This window comes from Danaus plexippus, chromosome 7 (assembly GCF_018135715.1).
Source record: "Danaus plexippus chromosome 7, MEX_DaPlex, whole genome shotgun sequence".
In the NCBI taxonomy this organism is placed as follows: domain Eukaryota; kingdom Metazoa; phylum Arthropoda; class Insecta; order Lepidoptera; family Nymphalidae; genus Danaus; species Danaus plexippus.
In genome coordinates, this window is record NC_083541.1 from 4,102,281 (window position 1) to 4,115,979 (window position 13,699).

At 33.1% G+C, this 13,699-nt stretch overlaps 1 protein-coding gene across 2 annotated transcripts; it reads left to right on the top strand.

Moving 5' to 3' along the window:
• Positions 1 to 9,530: 9,530 nt before the first annotated feature.
• LOC116770632 (uncharacterized) lies at positions 9,531 to 13,674 on the top strand. 2 transcript variants are annotated; one of them, XM_032662185.2, is made up of 3 exons: positions 9,531 to 10,753; positions 12,146 to 12,277; positions 12,371 to 13,674. In XM_032662185.2, exons 1-3 carry the CDS (start codon positions 9,701 to 9,703, stop codon positions 12,446 to 12,448), a joined length of 1,263 nt encoding a protein of 420 aa, XP_032518076.2. In that variant the 5' UTR covers positions 9,531 to 9,700; the 3' UTR covers positions 12,449 to 13,674. The 2 variants fall into 2 exon arrangements, with proteins under 2 accessions (XP_032518076.2, XP_032518078.2); XM_032662187.2 differs by having other exon boundaries at positions 12,374 to 13,674.
• The last annotated feature ends 25 nt before the right edge of the window (positions 13,675 to 13,699 follow it).

Below are 13,699 nucleotides of genomic sequence, written 5' to 3' on the forward strand. Positions count from 1 at the left end.
TAACTGTGTAAAGTACGAAATAATATTTTAAGTAACACAGATTTAACCATTCATAATATTATAATAAAGAAATAAATTATTTTATTTTAATTTTATGTTTTTGACTTGTTCACAGATCACCTTTGACGTTTGATCGATTTGACATAATGATATATCGTGGTATAGGTAATTACGGTTCAGAAATGTCTAACCTTCAAGGATCTACTAACCTATCAGATGTTTGAAGGTATCCAAATTATTATAAATAGAAATTTACTAAAACTCCTTACTTCATTCCGTTTTACAATGTTGCTAAGTCCCATTTTTAAATTGACGTAGAGACTATAAAATTTAGATACATATCTATCCTAACCTATCTAGGCAATAACAACGGCAAGTCGCTCAAGTATTAAATGCAACGTTACTGAGATGATTTAAATTGTTTATTTGTAAAAATAATCTTGTTATTAAGAAATTAATAATGACATTTCATACATTAACAACGCAACCCGGAAATTAAACGACCTTGACCAAAACGCACAAGGAAGGTAACAAAAATCATATAAATGTAACATGTGTTAGTTTATTTCTAATAACAATCGAGAATTATAATGTATCGTTTATATTAAATGTATTCCATTCTATTAGTGGACAGTCACGTGTCGATCTTTTAAACAATTTCCGTGTTTTGGCATTAAGGTTATTCAGCCACATGAAATTAATTATATCTTTATGAATTATTTAATCAATATTTTTAACCTTTGTTTCAAAACATATTTATTTATTTTTTTATGAACTTAGTATTGTCACTAAAGAGAATAGTCTTTACAAATATAATAGAATCCAATTTTTTGAATGTCTCACAAAATTCTATTCGCTGTACTGTCAACTGTGTATTATTATATGTGTGTATTGTTATCTGTTGTATAGATACGTGGCTCATTCGATAATTAAATGACAACTAATAAAATCCTCTAATTACTAAAGTCTTTGGTTCAAAATATTAAATATATATTTTCATGGATGCCAAATAAAGAAAACTTCGTTTTATTAATTCCATGTTATTTAAATAAACTTCTGATCTGTCACATAAATAAAATTATTATATATCAAATTTAATTCCGCAAGTTTTGTTTTTTTAACCATTTACTACACGCAACATCCGGGTTCTCTTTAATAAATAAAAAAAAAATAAGTTTATTTTTGATTCTGAATAAAAATTCATTTATATAATTATCTTACATTAAAATTTTAAACATTAACAGTCACTGAAGACTTTTGAACTGTATGCAGATAATATTATTATTGAGACTTGAGACTAATTTAGGGAATTGCGTGATCGTCTTTATAATTTGCGGTCGCAGGGTTACCATATTTTAAATTAAAATCGATTTCATCGATATTCCGATGGACTTTTTAATGTTTTTATTCATGACGATTAAGGTTATACGCGTTAATGGAGTAAGCTTAGGTTATTTTTGTATATCAACTTCGCTTTACAATTTTTGGTTTAAAGCTTGTTGAAAGAGTACGGTTTGTGTCGCCTTACCATTGTGAACCTGACGCCTCGGCTGGAGTATAAATGTGCATTGTACCTCTTTAAAACGTCATACAACACATTCGCATACAACGATAGCTAGCTATAGCCAAGTATTTATTACAAGACGTGCCTCAACTGACAATGCCTATTTATGTAGATGTGTTTGTACATCACACAGAAATCATAAGATACACATGTCGCTAGTCTTCCCCGAGAGGTGTACGAAAATAAACATTTGAGACAAATAGTAAGAGGACACGTTTAGAATGTAATAAGTTTACAAAGAATCGAAAACAATGAATAGCGAACATTTGTGTTCGTAAAACGTTGGGATCGCCTTGACAAAAACACAGCGCCCATTTTACATGCCGCGCTCGACCTCTGACGTTTCTTCGAAATAAAACAAAGGAATCCTTGCGACTTCAAATATATTAATGAAGAATAATATACATATATATATATATATATATATATATATATTCAGTGTTTATAATGAATAAATAATGTTAGCCATACTTTATTAATACCAAAAGCCATGTGATAAGTACAATGGTATCATATAGTTTTTAGTATCGTATTTTTAATTTGTAGCTAATTATAATATATATATAATTTGATTACTATTAGTATGTATTATTACAAAAAACTGGACAATAACATTAAATCCAAAAATCGAAAATAACGAAACGTAAGTTTAGAAAAAAAAAAACAATTTTAAAAGAGAAAAGTTTCATGGATTCTATTTACATAATTTTACTTATTGCATAAATGTTACAAAAGCTATAATTGTTTACGATTCATTTCATTCGATTTTCAAAAAGCCAAGCCACGTAGGGATGTAATCAAAAAGATCCGCTTGCAAATACGTGATCGCATTTCACAAAATAAAATGTTAAATATTACCGTTCCAACAAAATATAGCTCGGTACCTATGTCTGTTAGTACATAGAAATGTTTGTATTACGATTTTTATCGGTATCCATTAATAGTAATGTAGAAAACTACCGCATGAACCGGAGCGAAGATAAAAATTGTATATTTTATGTATTGCCAGGATGCAAACCAGTATTGGGATTAAAAATTTAATGTCTCTCACCAGCATTGAAAATGTTTGTTTTATGTATGCAATGTAATACTCTTTATGGAAACCATAACAATAACTATAGATCCTAAAACTTTAGATTGCTAATTTGTTGCCAGGTTTCAAATTAGGAAAAAAAAAATTGGTAAATTTTACTCGTACATATTCTTTGTTTCAGAATACAATTTTTTTTGTTACCCAAAGAATACTGGATAAAACATCAGCAAATATTATTCTTATGTGACTTGAATCTTTCGCATTCCGTATTATTTGCAGTATTAACGTAGGTTACGGATATAAAAACGGGCAACGCTTCGTAAGTAGTGTGACGATGCAAACTAGGATTAAGGTTACTAACCTTATACTTTCATTCACTTCACTTCATGAATAATAGAGGGAGTCCGCATAAAACACATATATTCTACGTCTTTCTTTATCCTTTCTTCCCGCCTCACACCTCAATCACCACTTTTCTGGATAAAAATGCATGTCTCCAAATAGTCTATTATTGACAATATGTTCTTACCGTCATACTAGCTACCTATACCCACAATGTTGACTGAAATAAAAAGCAATTACTTTCAGCCAATTTCAATTCCATGCTATGGGGCATGTAGAAATAGAAATAAAGCAAAATGATTCAACTTAAATATGCAAACAAATCTAACAATTTATTGTAGGCCTGATATCAAGGAATAATATAAGTCCATTAAGAGCGAGCATCTCAAAACATAAATATCTTTTTAAATCTACATTTAAAACATTACAGATCTATAATTAGGATTTTCTAGGAGATTTAATTAATTTTTTGTTTGCGAAACACAAAAACTTAGGTTGTGTTATAACTTTTAACTGTCAATTAGTTATTTATAGTAGAACCGAACCAAGTTTATGGCCCATTAGAAGGTCCTCCGTCGAGAAATTCAATAACATAAAAATCTGTTCATAAGGGCCCCCAAATTTTTCCGTTGTCACCATAGTAAAGTAGTTTTTTGTTCAACCTGTCAACCCCACTCAGTTAGAAAACAAAATAACTTAGTGACGTACCACAGTAACATCACTAGTATTTAAATAATTTTGTAGATAAATATAGTATTTATATTTTCATAAATATTTAACGAAATGTTTACTATAATTATTATATGAAGTAGGCACACGGGTAAGTTATAATAAAATTTAATTATAATATACCTTTTCCTTTGACCCACATTACTTTAACTGTAATAGCCTTTTGAAATATATGATTGAAACCACTTAATAAAAAAACCAGGTGTATTTAAAATGGCAGGTGAAGTGTAACAGTGACAAATACAAAACCGTTTACTTTATACCTACATAAGTTAAGTATAATGGCTTCATATTTGTTACAAAACCTAATTAAAAAAAGAAATAAATTGAATTAATAATGTTTGATAAGTATCAATTCTCTATTTATCGATATTGAAGTGTATCGATAAGTGTGCATCACTATAGCTGCACAAGTGCAAGTTGGGTTAGGTCAGGTCACTCTTGACTGCACATGTATACTATTACGAAGAGTTCTAGTACCATCACATAAACAATACGACAAACCTGTTACGTGTTTTTTTTTTAATTCTCTTCAAAAAGAAACCGCAAGATTTTAAGTCTATGCCTCATTTGTCGGTAAAGTCGAATATTCATGGCCGATAATTACATTGTAGGTATGATAGAATCTCTTTCTACATGTTACAGCAATTTTAATTATCAAATTCATCGATTAATTCAAATTAAAAAAAAACATTTGAAAACAAATCGGTGTGTTTGACATAGAATATATGTACTTAAAAGTGTCAAACGCATAATCATTTATATATTGGTTTTATGAAAAAATTACGATGTTGATATTATTATAGTACATAATTTATACGCAAAAGATGTACATTTAACCGATTTCACGTAATCATATATATTCACAAAATATTTAAATAACATATAAAAATTCAAACCATTGAATGACAATAGCATTCTTACGTGAAACTAAATCAGGCATTAACTTTATTACGGTCATAAAAACTGTGACTACCGACTCGGTTTTACTACGAACACGTTAAATTAAACTTGTTGATTGCATTATCTTCACTCAAAAGAAAACGCAGGGTGTAGACACGGAATGGGCTAGATTTATATAGTCAATTTAACATTACAGTAAATTTATCGCAATCATAATTGTCAAATCTTAAATCTAACTTATTTATTAGGTTGCATTCCTGTCCCAGTTTTACACGCCTACAACAACCCAGCAACCTATCTAGAAGTTAAAATAAGACAATCTAGCTGTTGTTGCAATGCCCTTGTTATTGCACTTGCGCAATTAACAACGACTGTTTATACAAAATATTCCAATTAAAATATATTAATGGGTACAATAGTGAAGTTACTGTTGAAATTGTTATCGGTGTTTCGTTACTACGAAAAATTGCACGTAACACGATCATGGCGTGCGTAAATCTGTATGAAGCCGTACACTACATTGGGCACCAAATTTTTTTTAGGTCCAAAGATGCGTTCGCCATATGTAAAATCTACCGGAGGGATACATGCTTCGATTGTTTGTGAAATTCGTTCATCACATGAGTTCAGTGAACGAAATATAAACAAGCTTTTATCGCGGTATCATATGTGTAAATTGTGTTCCATCAACGACTTGTCGGCCACGGAAATTTCAATAGATTACTTCCAAATACATAAAATTTGTAAAGTTATTACAAGCATCTGAGTAATCCCGAGTCATTCGCCGGACAAGCTATCGCCTTAATTCATTAATCAATTACTCATCTATCATTTAACTTTGAAACCGTCATTCCTGAAGCCCTAGGCGTTAAAATGCGATATGAAGACCCAGGAGGTAAAAATGAACCAACATAAAAAGATCTCTGCTTCTTTGAGCTGTCCACCGTCTTGTTAAAACCGTGTGTATTGTGACGGGGTTGAAAGGGTCTTTGTATAATGGTCGGTGCCACATGGTATTGCGGGATTGCGGGGGGAGAGAGTATCGTGGGAACAACTAAGGAACACATATGGAGCGCAGCTTTATCTTCCACCATGCATATTACTCGAGGGATAATAATAATCATATTTGGTTAACACAATCTACAAAGTCCTAATGACGATCTTTAATATTGAGATTATGTTTTATTTTATATTGGGATCTTGTGTTTACAAACTGTGTGATAACTGTATAGCGTTCCTGTGCCGACAGGCGGTTGAGACAATAACATGGCACGCTATTTGACTCGCATAAATTAATTTCAATGAGCGTAATAACAAAGTAGGTACACAATGTATATTTATACAGAATGTAGGTAGTGCATTTGCATATATGCTTGTGGTTCATTGTTTTCCAACGCTTAGTGAGACGTACGATAATAAAAAAAAAAAACATTGTGTTAATATGTCAAGCAAATTTCAAGTTTGTCATTCATGCTAATACAAAGTGCGCCTGTAAGTTACATATTGAAAGCTGTAAAACAAACGTATTTGAATATTCATCTGGCGGACGTCCAAGCACGAATTTAACATTGTTTCCCTTTCCCAGGTCTCTTACCTATGAAATGTTCACACTGCGACTGAAACAGATTTTGTTCTCGGTCACGGCGTTTTAAATAACATTGAATTTATCGTAGAATACGTTTAATATAACCCCCACCAAGAAACTAGCTCGATCATTATCTCATAGTTTATTTGTATTAGATAAATGTTAATCTAAACGTGTGCAAGTCACAAGTGCACTCAATGCGACTCACACACGTGTCCGGTGAACGAACTCAGCCTATGCCAATGCCAACAATCCCTCAATTAATTACCCATTACAGTACGGATAATGATTTGGAAACCGTTTGATCGTCACACAAACAAAGTCGTTGCGGTAATCCAGAATAGACATACGCAAGACTTAAATAGAAACGGATATGTTTTGATTTTAATTACGGTTAGTGAGAAAAATCATGATAGTGACTAATTTCACGTATATAAAAATGAGTATACGTTCAAGGCTACTATTAATCAAAGGGTAATCAAAGCTTACGTCGGTTGTAAAACTGTTGGAACGATGCGGAAGGTTGTGATCACTGGCGGGTTGCCCGAGCCCAGAAATGTTGTGGCATTGGTCCAGCCAGGGTCAGGAGCGGCCAATGCACTCGTCACAGTCGATCACACGCCAATTATAAATAACATTTAACTCGAAAACAATGGACAGGACTCAATGCCGTCATCGGCCGCACTATCAATACTACCAATGTTTATTTACACAACTTTTCTGAACGCAACCGACGAATAAGAATAGAATAATAAGTAAGTTTTAAAAAAAAGTGTAATGATAAATTAATGTATATAATCAGAACTAAATATATACCCTTAATATCCTAATCGGCTAAATAAATAATAATTTTAAACTGAGAATTAAAACGTTACTCCATAATCTGAGGCCGAGTCCTGACTTCTAGGATAAGATAAGTTATCTTAAGCCCAAGTGACGATGATAGTTGAGAACTGGGGACAAAAAACTGACAAAAACTTTATTTAGAATAGGATAGGCGTATTAGTTGAGTGTTATAAAAAATACTCGTGTAAGATATACTGAATTTTATTAAAAAGGACGATGTTTGAACATTCGCTAATATTAGTGACCAAACATGTGCGAGATAATGTTTGTTTAGGCAAACTTGTTAAATGTTGACGGGATGTGCTTTGAACCTTCAAGGTTGCTGAAGTTATTTAAAGTACTATAATATTTTTGCTCAACACTTAATTAACTAAAAATATAAAATATACATCTCTAGACGAGTTGAGTGTTGAAAATGCAAATCAAATTGAACACATTATTTCATAACATTTCCCGTCACCAACAAAAAAAAATCGATTAAAAAATAACATCATTACTCTGTAATATATTACAAATTCATAATTTTTTACAACACATACAACGTAGTCATTGTGCCGAATTAGATCGGAACATCAACAAGATGACCTTGACATCTTAGAATTGAGATCTTAGCTTCTTTCAGTGACATCTGTTTTGGAAATTCGCCGGCCACAATCCAACTCCGGCTTGCGTTTTTTTTTTTACAACGCCCGTCTTTGGCTTTGCTCCAAAACGCTAAAATAGCACCTCCGTACATGTCATTGTACTGAGGAAGCTTGCAACATCAGCAGTTTCAGAACACATTAAAACTTTATACTGTAAATGCTACTTTGTATGAAGCATAAATAAGTGTAAGCACAAAAAGTATCCTACGAAGTTGGGCGACTGTTTATTAGACTTCACGAGTGACCAGCTGTCGAGATTACTTTCATCTTAATGTATCATCCGTATCGAATAAACGTTTTTTAATCGTAATATTTCAAGGATGCGGAACAATCTCCTTTATCTAACCCGACGCTTCATCAAAGTAGAAAATGGTCGACGGACAAAAACTGGGGCTGTTCGTTTGGACGAACCCTTTTATTTTGTTTCGCTCCATTCTTTTTACCTTTATTCTAAAAATATCGCATTCACAAGCCCATTTCGAAAGGAAACGTGATTCTGTCCAAGGTCAAGTGAATTAGTATTCGTATGGTGTACATAGTTCGGCCGGACGCAAAAACTTGTTAATGTAGGTATGTGCTTGTTGATTTTTTTTTTAGACAATAATTAGAATCACCCGCGGCGGAATCTCGTGAGCTGCTCCTCGAGTTATGTAATTGAATGGAGATGAAACGTGGACAAAAACTGAGTTTATAAGTGTTTACGAGTTTAGAACTTGTTAACTTTATGAGAGCTATTAGTACAAATTTAATTTTAATATCGTGATTTGGGCGATTGTTTAAATGGAATCACGTATTTATTTTATTCTCAACTAATAGTTTTTAGATCGCTTTGTAGTACCGGATGATAAATTCAGCTATTAATGGTAAAAACTTTAATCATTGATGACGTAGTTTATGAGAAATACGTTTCTTAATTATGAGTAATAGCGTACTTTACTCTAGCATTATTAAATTTTTCTTAAAATATGATTTAAAAAATAATACCTTATAATAGGAAATTTATTATTTATGATTCATTGATTACAACTATTCGAAAAATATACAATGTTTTAGAAAAAAAAAAAATTAAATTCTCTACTTGAAAAATATTGCAATCAAGAATATTAATGGTGTCAAAAAATAGATGTGGCCCTAAAATAATATAATAAATCTTTACGACTACAACAATGTTATATCACAATAAACCCTCTGTATAGTGTTTGCGACGACGCTAAACGACCAATCAATCTCTACACGGACCGCTGAGTTAATTAACTGTCAATATTTAAATGTATATTATGTTCCTCGTAAGCACCTAGCCTGCGTCAGTCAGATGCGCTGCGAACCCCAAATTTATCAGACATATTCATTATAAAGGTAAATTGCTGGAAATCTGAGTCATAGAAACAAGAAGACCTGAAAGACGCAACAACTTTCAAGTGAAATCTGATTCACCGGCTTCTTTATCATCCATTTATATAGTTGAGAACTTTTTTTTTTTTTTGCAATTTGCAAAGCATTTATTACCTGCCATTATACATAAATTTAATGAATATTATATTAAAACAGATATACATTAACATAATTATATACTTTTGGATATAACATCCTTTAATAAAGTTAATTTTTCACCTAGTCACATATGAGGAACGAATAATGCTTAAAAATTTATTATAAAATATGAAAAGACCTAGATGCGTTAGACGGTACAGTGCCATCACGTCTCTAATGAGGCGAGCTGTCTGCCTTGTTATTGTTATTGTCAGAAATGTGATGTACAATTTATAGAAGCCGGCATAGGAGTTATAACCTAAAAGTCGGGGCCGTTGAGCCGCAAGACGATAAGACCCCGCGCAGCCGCTCGATGTTGCTACGCATGCGCCCTGTTAAGTGAAAAAGCAAAGAACCATCAAAGCTTCACAAAGCGAGAATAGATTCCATGACTCGCAGCAAACGAGCACAACATTCGCGACAGACCAATAGTACATTTCAGTGCCATTTTTTATTATCGAGTATGTGATAAGAATTGACGGGAACATAATCGGTTAGTGCTTCTGTTGTGACTATCTACTAACATGTACAAAACAGTGAGACATGGTGAAAATAGCCTTCAGTACACCATATTACCGCAAACCGAAGAAGTCCTAAGCAATAGTGGTTTGAAAGGAAAAGGCCGTGATTATAGTCCCTCGATTCACGTGCGGCGATCCCGTAGAAAGTCAGCGTTGAAGTATATATTGTTAATAATTATCGGTATAATTGTGGCTTTAGCGTTTGCTTCTGTTCCGCTCTACGTTCTTAATGGTGCTCTGTATGCTAGAAGATTACATCATGAACAACACGAGACGATAACAGCGGCGCCATTGACGCCAGCTGGTCGAGAACTGGTAAAATCACGCAAAAAAGAACTGAAAGTAGCTGCTGAGTTGACAACTCTGATATCTAGACTAGAGTCAAGTACCACTTCTACTACATCATCTAAGGTAACGTCAACACCGCTTCCAACCACATTAGCTAGTGAAAAGGCCACTACTCCACCGTGGACGCTACCTGCACTAAGATCCTGGAAGTTTTCGTCGTCTTCGACCACTATCAAACCTATTCCTACAGAAGATAATAACGAAATTCCATTCGCTGGGACACCACCTGGTGGTGTCCGGTTATTGGACCATTACATGTCCATGTCGATGAAACCATGGGAAAAGGACATTATAATAAGAGCAACAGTTACTCCAGATCCGCTAACTATCCGCAACGTATTTCAATACTACACCCGAACCATGAACCCGTCGGAAAAACCAACCACAACAAATTCAAAGTCCTTCGACGATGTTTTAATAACAACAAAACCGACCACAGCACACGCGGCGATCACCACTGAGTTGAACGAAATCAATGACAAGGCAAAAATGAAAGATTTGAAAGACGCCATACTATCGGTGGACGATGATGACGAGTTCAAAGAATCTTTGGAGGTGGATGAGGTTTTCTCACTGCCACCTCTAAAACCGGAAACTTCAGTCCAAGCTACCGATTCAGACGAAGTGACAGTTTCGAAAGCGACTGAACCAGGCTGGTACGGAGCTCGCTGGCCATTCGTTGATACGTCATCGTACTTTCAATGGACGGTAAGCACGATCGTGAGTTAGATAACTTGTGTAATGTTTATATTTACGTGAGCATGGATTGCGTGCTCAGTAATCTCGTAACCAATTCTTAAGGTAAGAACTGGGTGATGCCAATTATGAAACGTCTGATATAATTTGCTCCAAGATCCGCTCTGTTGGGTGTAATTTCTTATATATTTATATATTTTTTTTTGTTTTTAGAATTCTGTTTTTAGTTATTTTTCTACACGCCCATAACATTTTCGGTATACAGAAAAAAAATATTAAAATGATCAACAGAGATTTTAAACATTCCATTTATAGTATTTCATATTAAAATTTTTATATTGATATAAACTTTGAAATTAGTAAAAGTATTTAGGTAGTTAGTGACTAAATGTGCTATCGAAATTTATTGCAATTTTGACTGCTATTAAGTTATTAACCTACTATCTCGTATAACTACATAAATAACAATATCTAATAGTAACAATTTATCTCAAAAAGTAATCCATTGAAATCTTTAATGTTTGAAATATAAAAAAATTTAATTCTAAAAGTAAGTATAACTCGCCAGTCTCCGGCGTTCCTCATAAATTAATACAATTCGTGTAGGTTAGGTGTTAATTTAAATGAAAAATGTTATTCTCAAACCGTCACCTCTTAATAAGAGACGGCAATTAAAATTTGTTTTGTGCCTACGGCTCCCTTTTATTTATTTTTAACAAAAGTGCCGCTAATGAGATCTTGTTAGGTCTATATTGTTCTTAAAAAATACAATTAAAATTCTTTTCAGCGTGCTAAAATGATACGACCATTGGAATTAATCTATTTCTTACATTTGATAACGCTGTTTGTCAACCGCTCGCTTTAAATAGGAATGGAATGATGTGAATGATATTGAAATTTAAATAGACATGATACTATAATCTATACATATAAATAAAATTGAAGTGTCCGTTTGTAATATTGAAATAACCGTTTTTTACTACATGCATATGAATGTATACGGTACATACACCATAATATTATTTTTTTTACAATTTTTGTCTGTCTGTATGTTCCGGCTAATCTCTGAAATGGCTGGACCGATTTTTACGGGACTTTTATTGGTAGGTAGCTGATGTAATAAGGAGTAACTTTTATCAAGATCCCGAATCCCCGTCTCGAAATTATAAAACGCGAGTGGGTGGCAGGGCGCATACGGAGGTTAGCTTTTTCATTGTTTCTTATTGTTTTTCTTACGCAGACGGAGTCGTAGGTAACAGCTAGTATAATATTAACAGATAAATAAAATTTATTTAATAATATAGTATCCAATACATCGTTTGTTAGGTTCCTTCGCGTTATTCTACATCATAGTCATGGCGATAAATGAATATGAAATGAAATAAAAAATAAGACATTCCACAGGGTTATTCTCCGGGAGATAATCTTCTGCTGCCGCTGTTAATAGCAGCACTGTCCTCCATTGCCCTGGTTCTATTGCTGGCGTTAGCTGTCAAACGCCGCAAAAGAACGACAAACGCTTCAGCACAAATAGGGGTAAGAAATTTTATCACGTGACATCAATGTATATTTATACCGGCAATACTTTGTCACTAACTATAGTTACGTAATCGGATGCGATTGTTCCAGAAGTTGACCGCCGATTTGCAAGCAGACGACAACACTAACTTACTCACAGCCGATAATCAAGAAGAAACCGAAGAGTGATGCTTCCCATGAGCATTTTTTATCTCCTCACGTACTAGCAACGGGTGTGATGGATTCTGCTAGAAGATTACTTTCTTGGATGGCTTTGCAATTCACGCGTATATATTGAGTTGATTGTAACTAACGCAAATTAGGTGTGACAATCATTCGGGTCGTTATTAGACTGATGTATTGATCTTGCTCCTGACATGTTGTTTTAGGCTTATATATTTAAGGGCACATTTATAAAACCCTGATACATTTTTTGGATATTAAAATAATAATTGATAAAAATGGAATTGATACGTTAGGTAACTTTGTCGGTTTTTTAAAACAATTTGTATTCGTGCGGATCGTTGTTCGTTCAGATTTAAATAATTTTGAGTGCCTATCAGTATAATGGAGTGTAGGGCTTCGCGCGAGGGCCTTTAGAAAGCATATTCAGAGATACGATATAATTCTGCTTAACGAGTGATATTAACTTAGATTTTGACTAATTAATTAAGATTATTAAATGCCAAAGCAGTTAAAATTATTTTTGTTAAATATCTACAAAATAATCGGTACACTGTGAATAAAAGGCTGAAAATTAGCTTCGTTTACATTTGAAAAAAAAAAAAAAAAAAACAAAACCCAAATACTAGTTTTCGAGATTTCAATAAAAAAAAAATTGCAATAAAGTATATCATATCTCTGAAAGTTCCGACATCTCGTCAGTATTAACAAAACCCTGTGGTATATAATAAGCGTATTATTTTTGGTGTAGTTATAGTGTAAGGCAAAATATAATATCAAATTAAAAAAAAAATGTATCATTCTTCATCGTTGGACACTATTATTGTATAATTTGAAAATAGAAATAAGACTGAATAGGATTGCGTTTCAGTGAGTTTATTTTAGACAGAGATTTTTGTTCGTTTCGTCGATGTTAGGTTAAGAAAAAAAAAATAATTAATTATAAATTTGAAAATGGAATGGCTTTTATACGCAACGCCATTGGATCGAATTACACCAATCACGAAGCTTTTACGTCAAAGCGACATCTAGCGGATAAGGATTAAAGCCGTACGCTACAATCGAGACCACAGATATCACGCTAGCGATATTTTAACGATAATAATACCGCACATTTTATATGTAAGTTAGCTTTTGTGTTAGAATAGTTTTGGGCAGTGTGATTATTTTCTACGCTGGATAACACCGTGTACATAAATACTCGAATAAATTATGTTTTCCCACCTATAAAACATTCTTTTAATGAACTTTCGTGTA

Coding starts and splice junctions, on each gene's coding strand:
- LOC116770632 (XM_032662185.2), top strand. CDS start 9,701: ATGTACAAAACAGTGAGACATGGTGAAAATAGCCTTCAGTACACCATA. Junction 10,754..12,145: donor CATCGTACTTTCAATGGACG/GTAAGCACGATC, acceptor GACATTCCACAG/GGTTATTCTCCGGGAGATAA. Junction 12,278..12,370: donor ACGCTTCAGCACAAATAGGG/GTAAGAAATTTT, acceptor CGATTGTTCCAG/AAGTTGACCGCCGATTTGCA.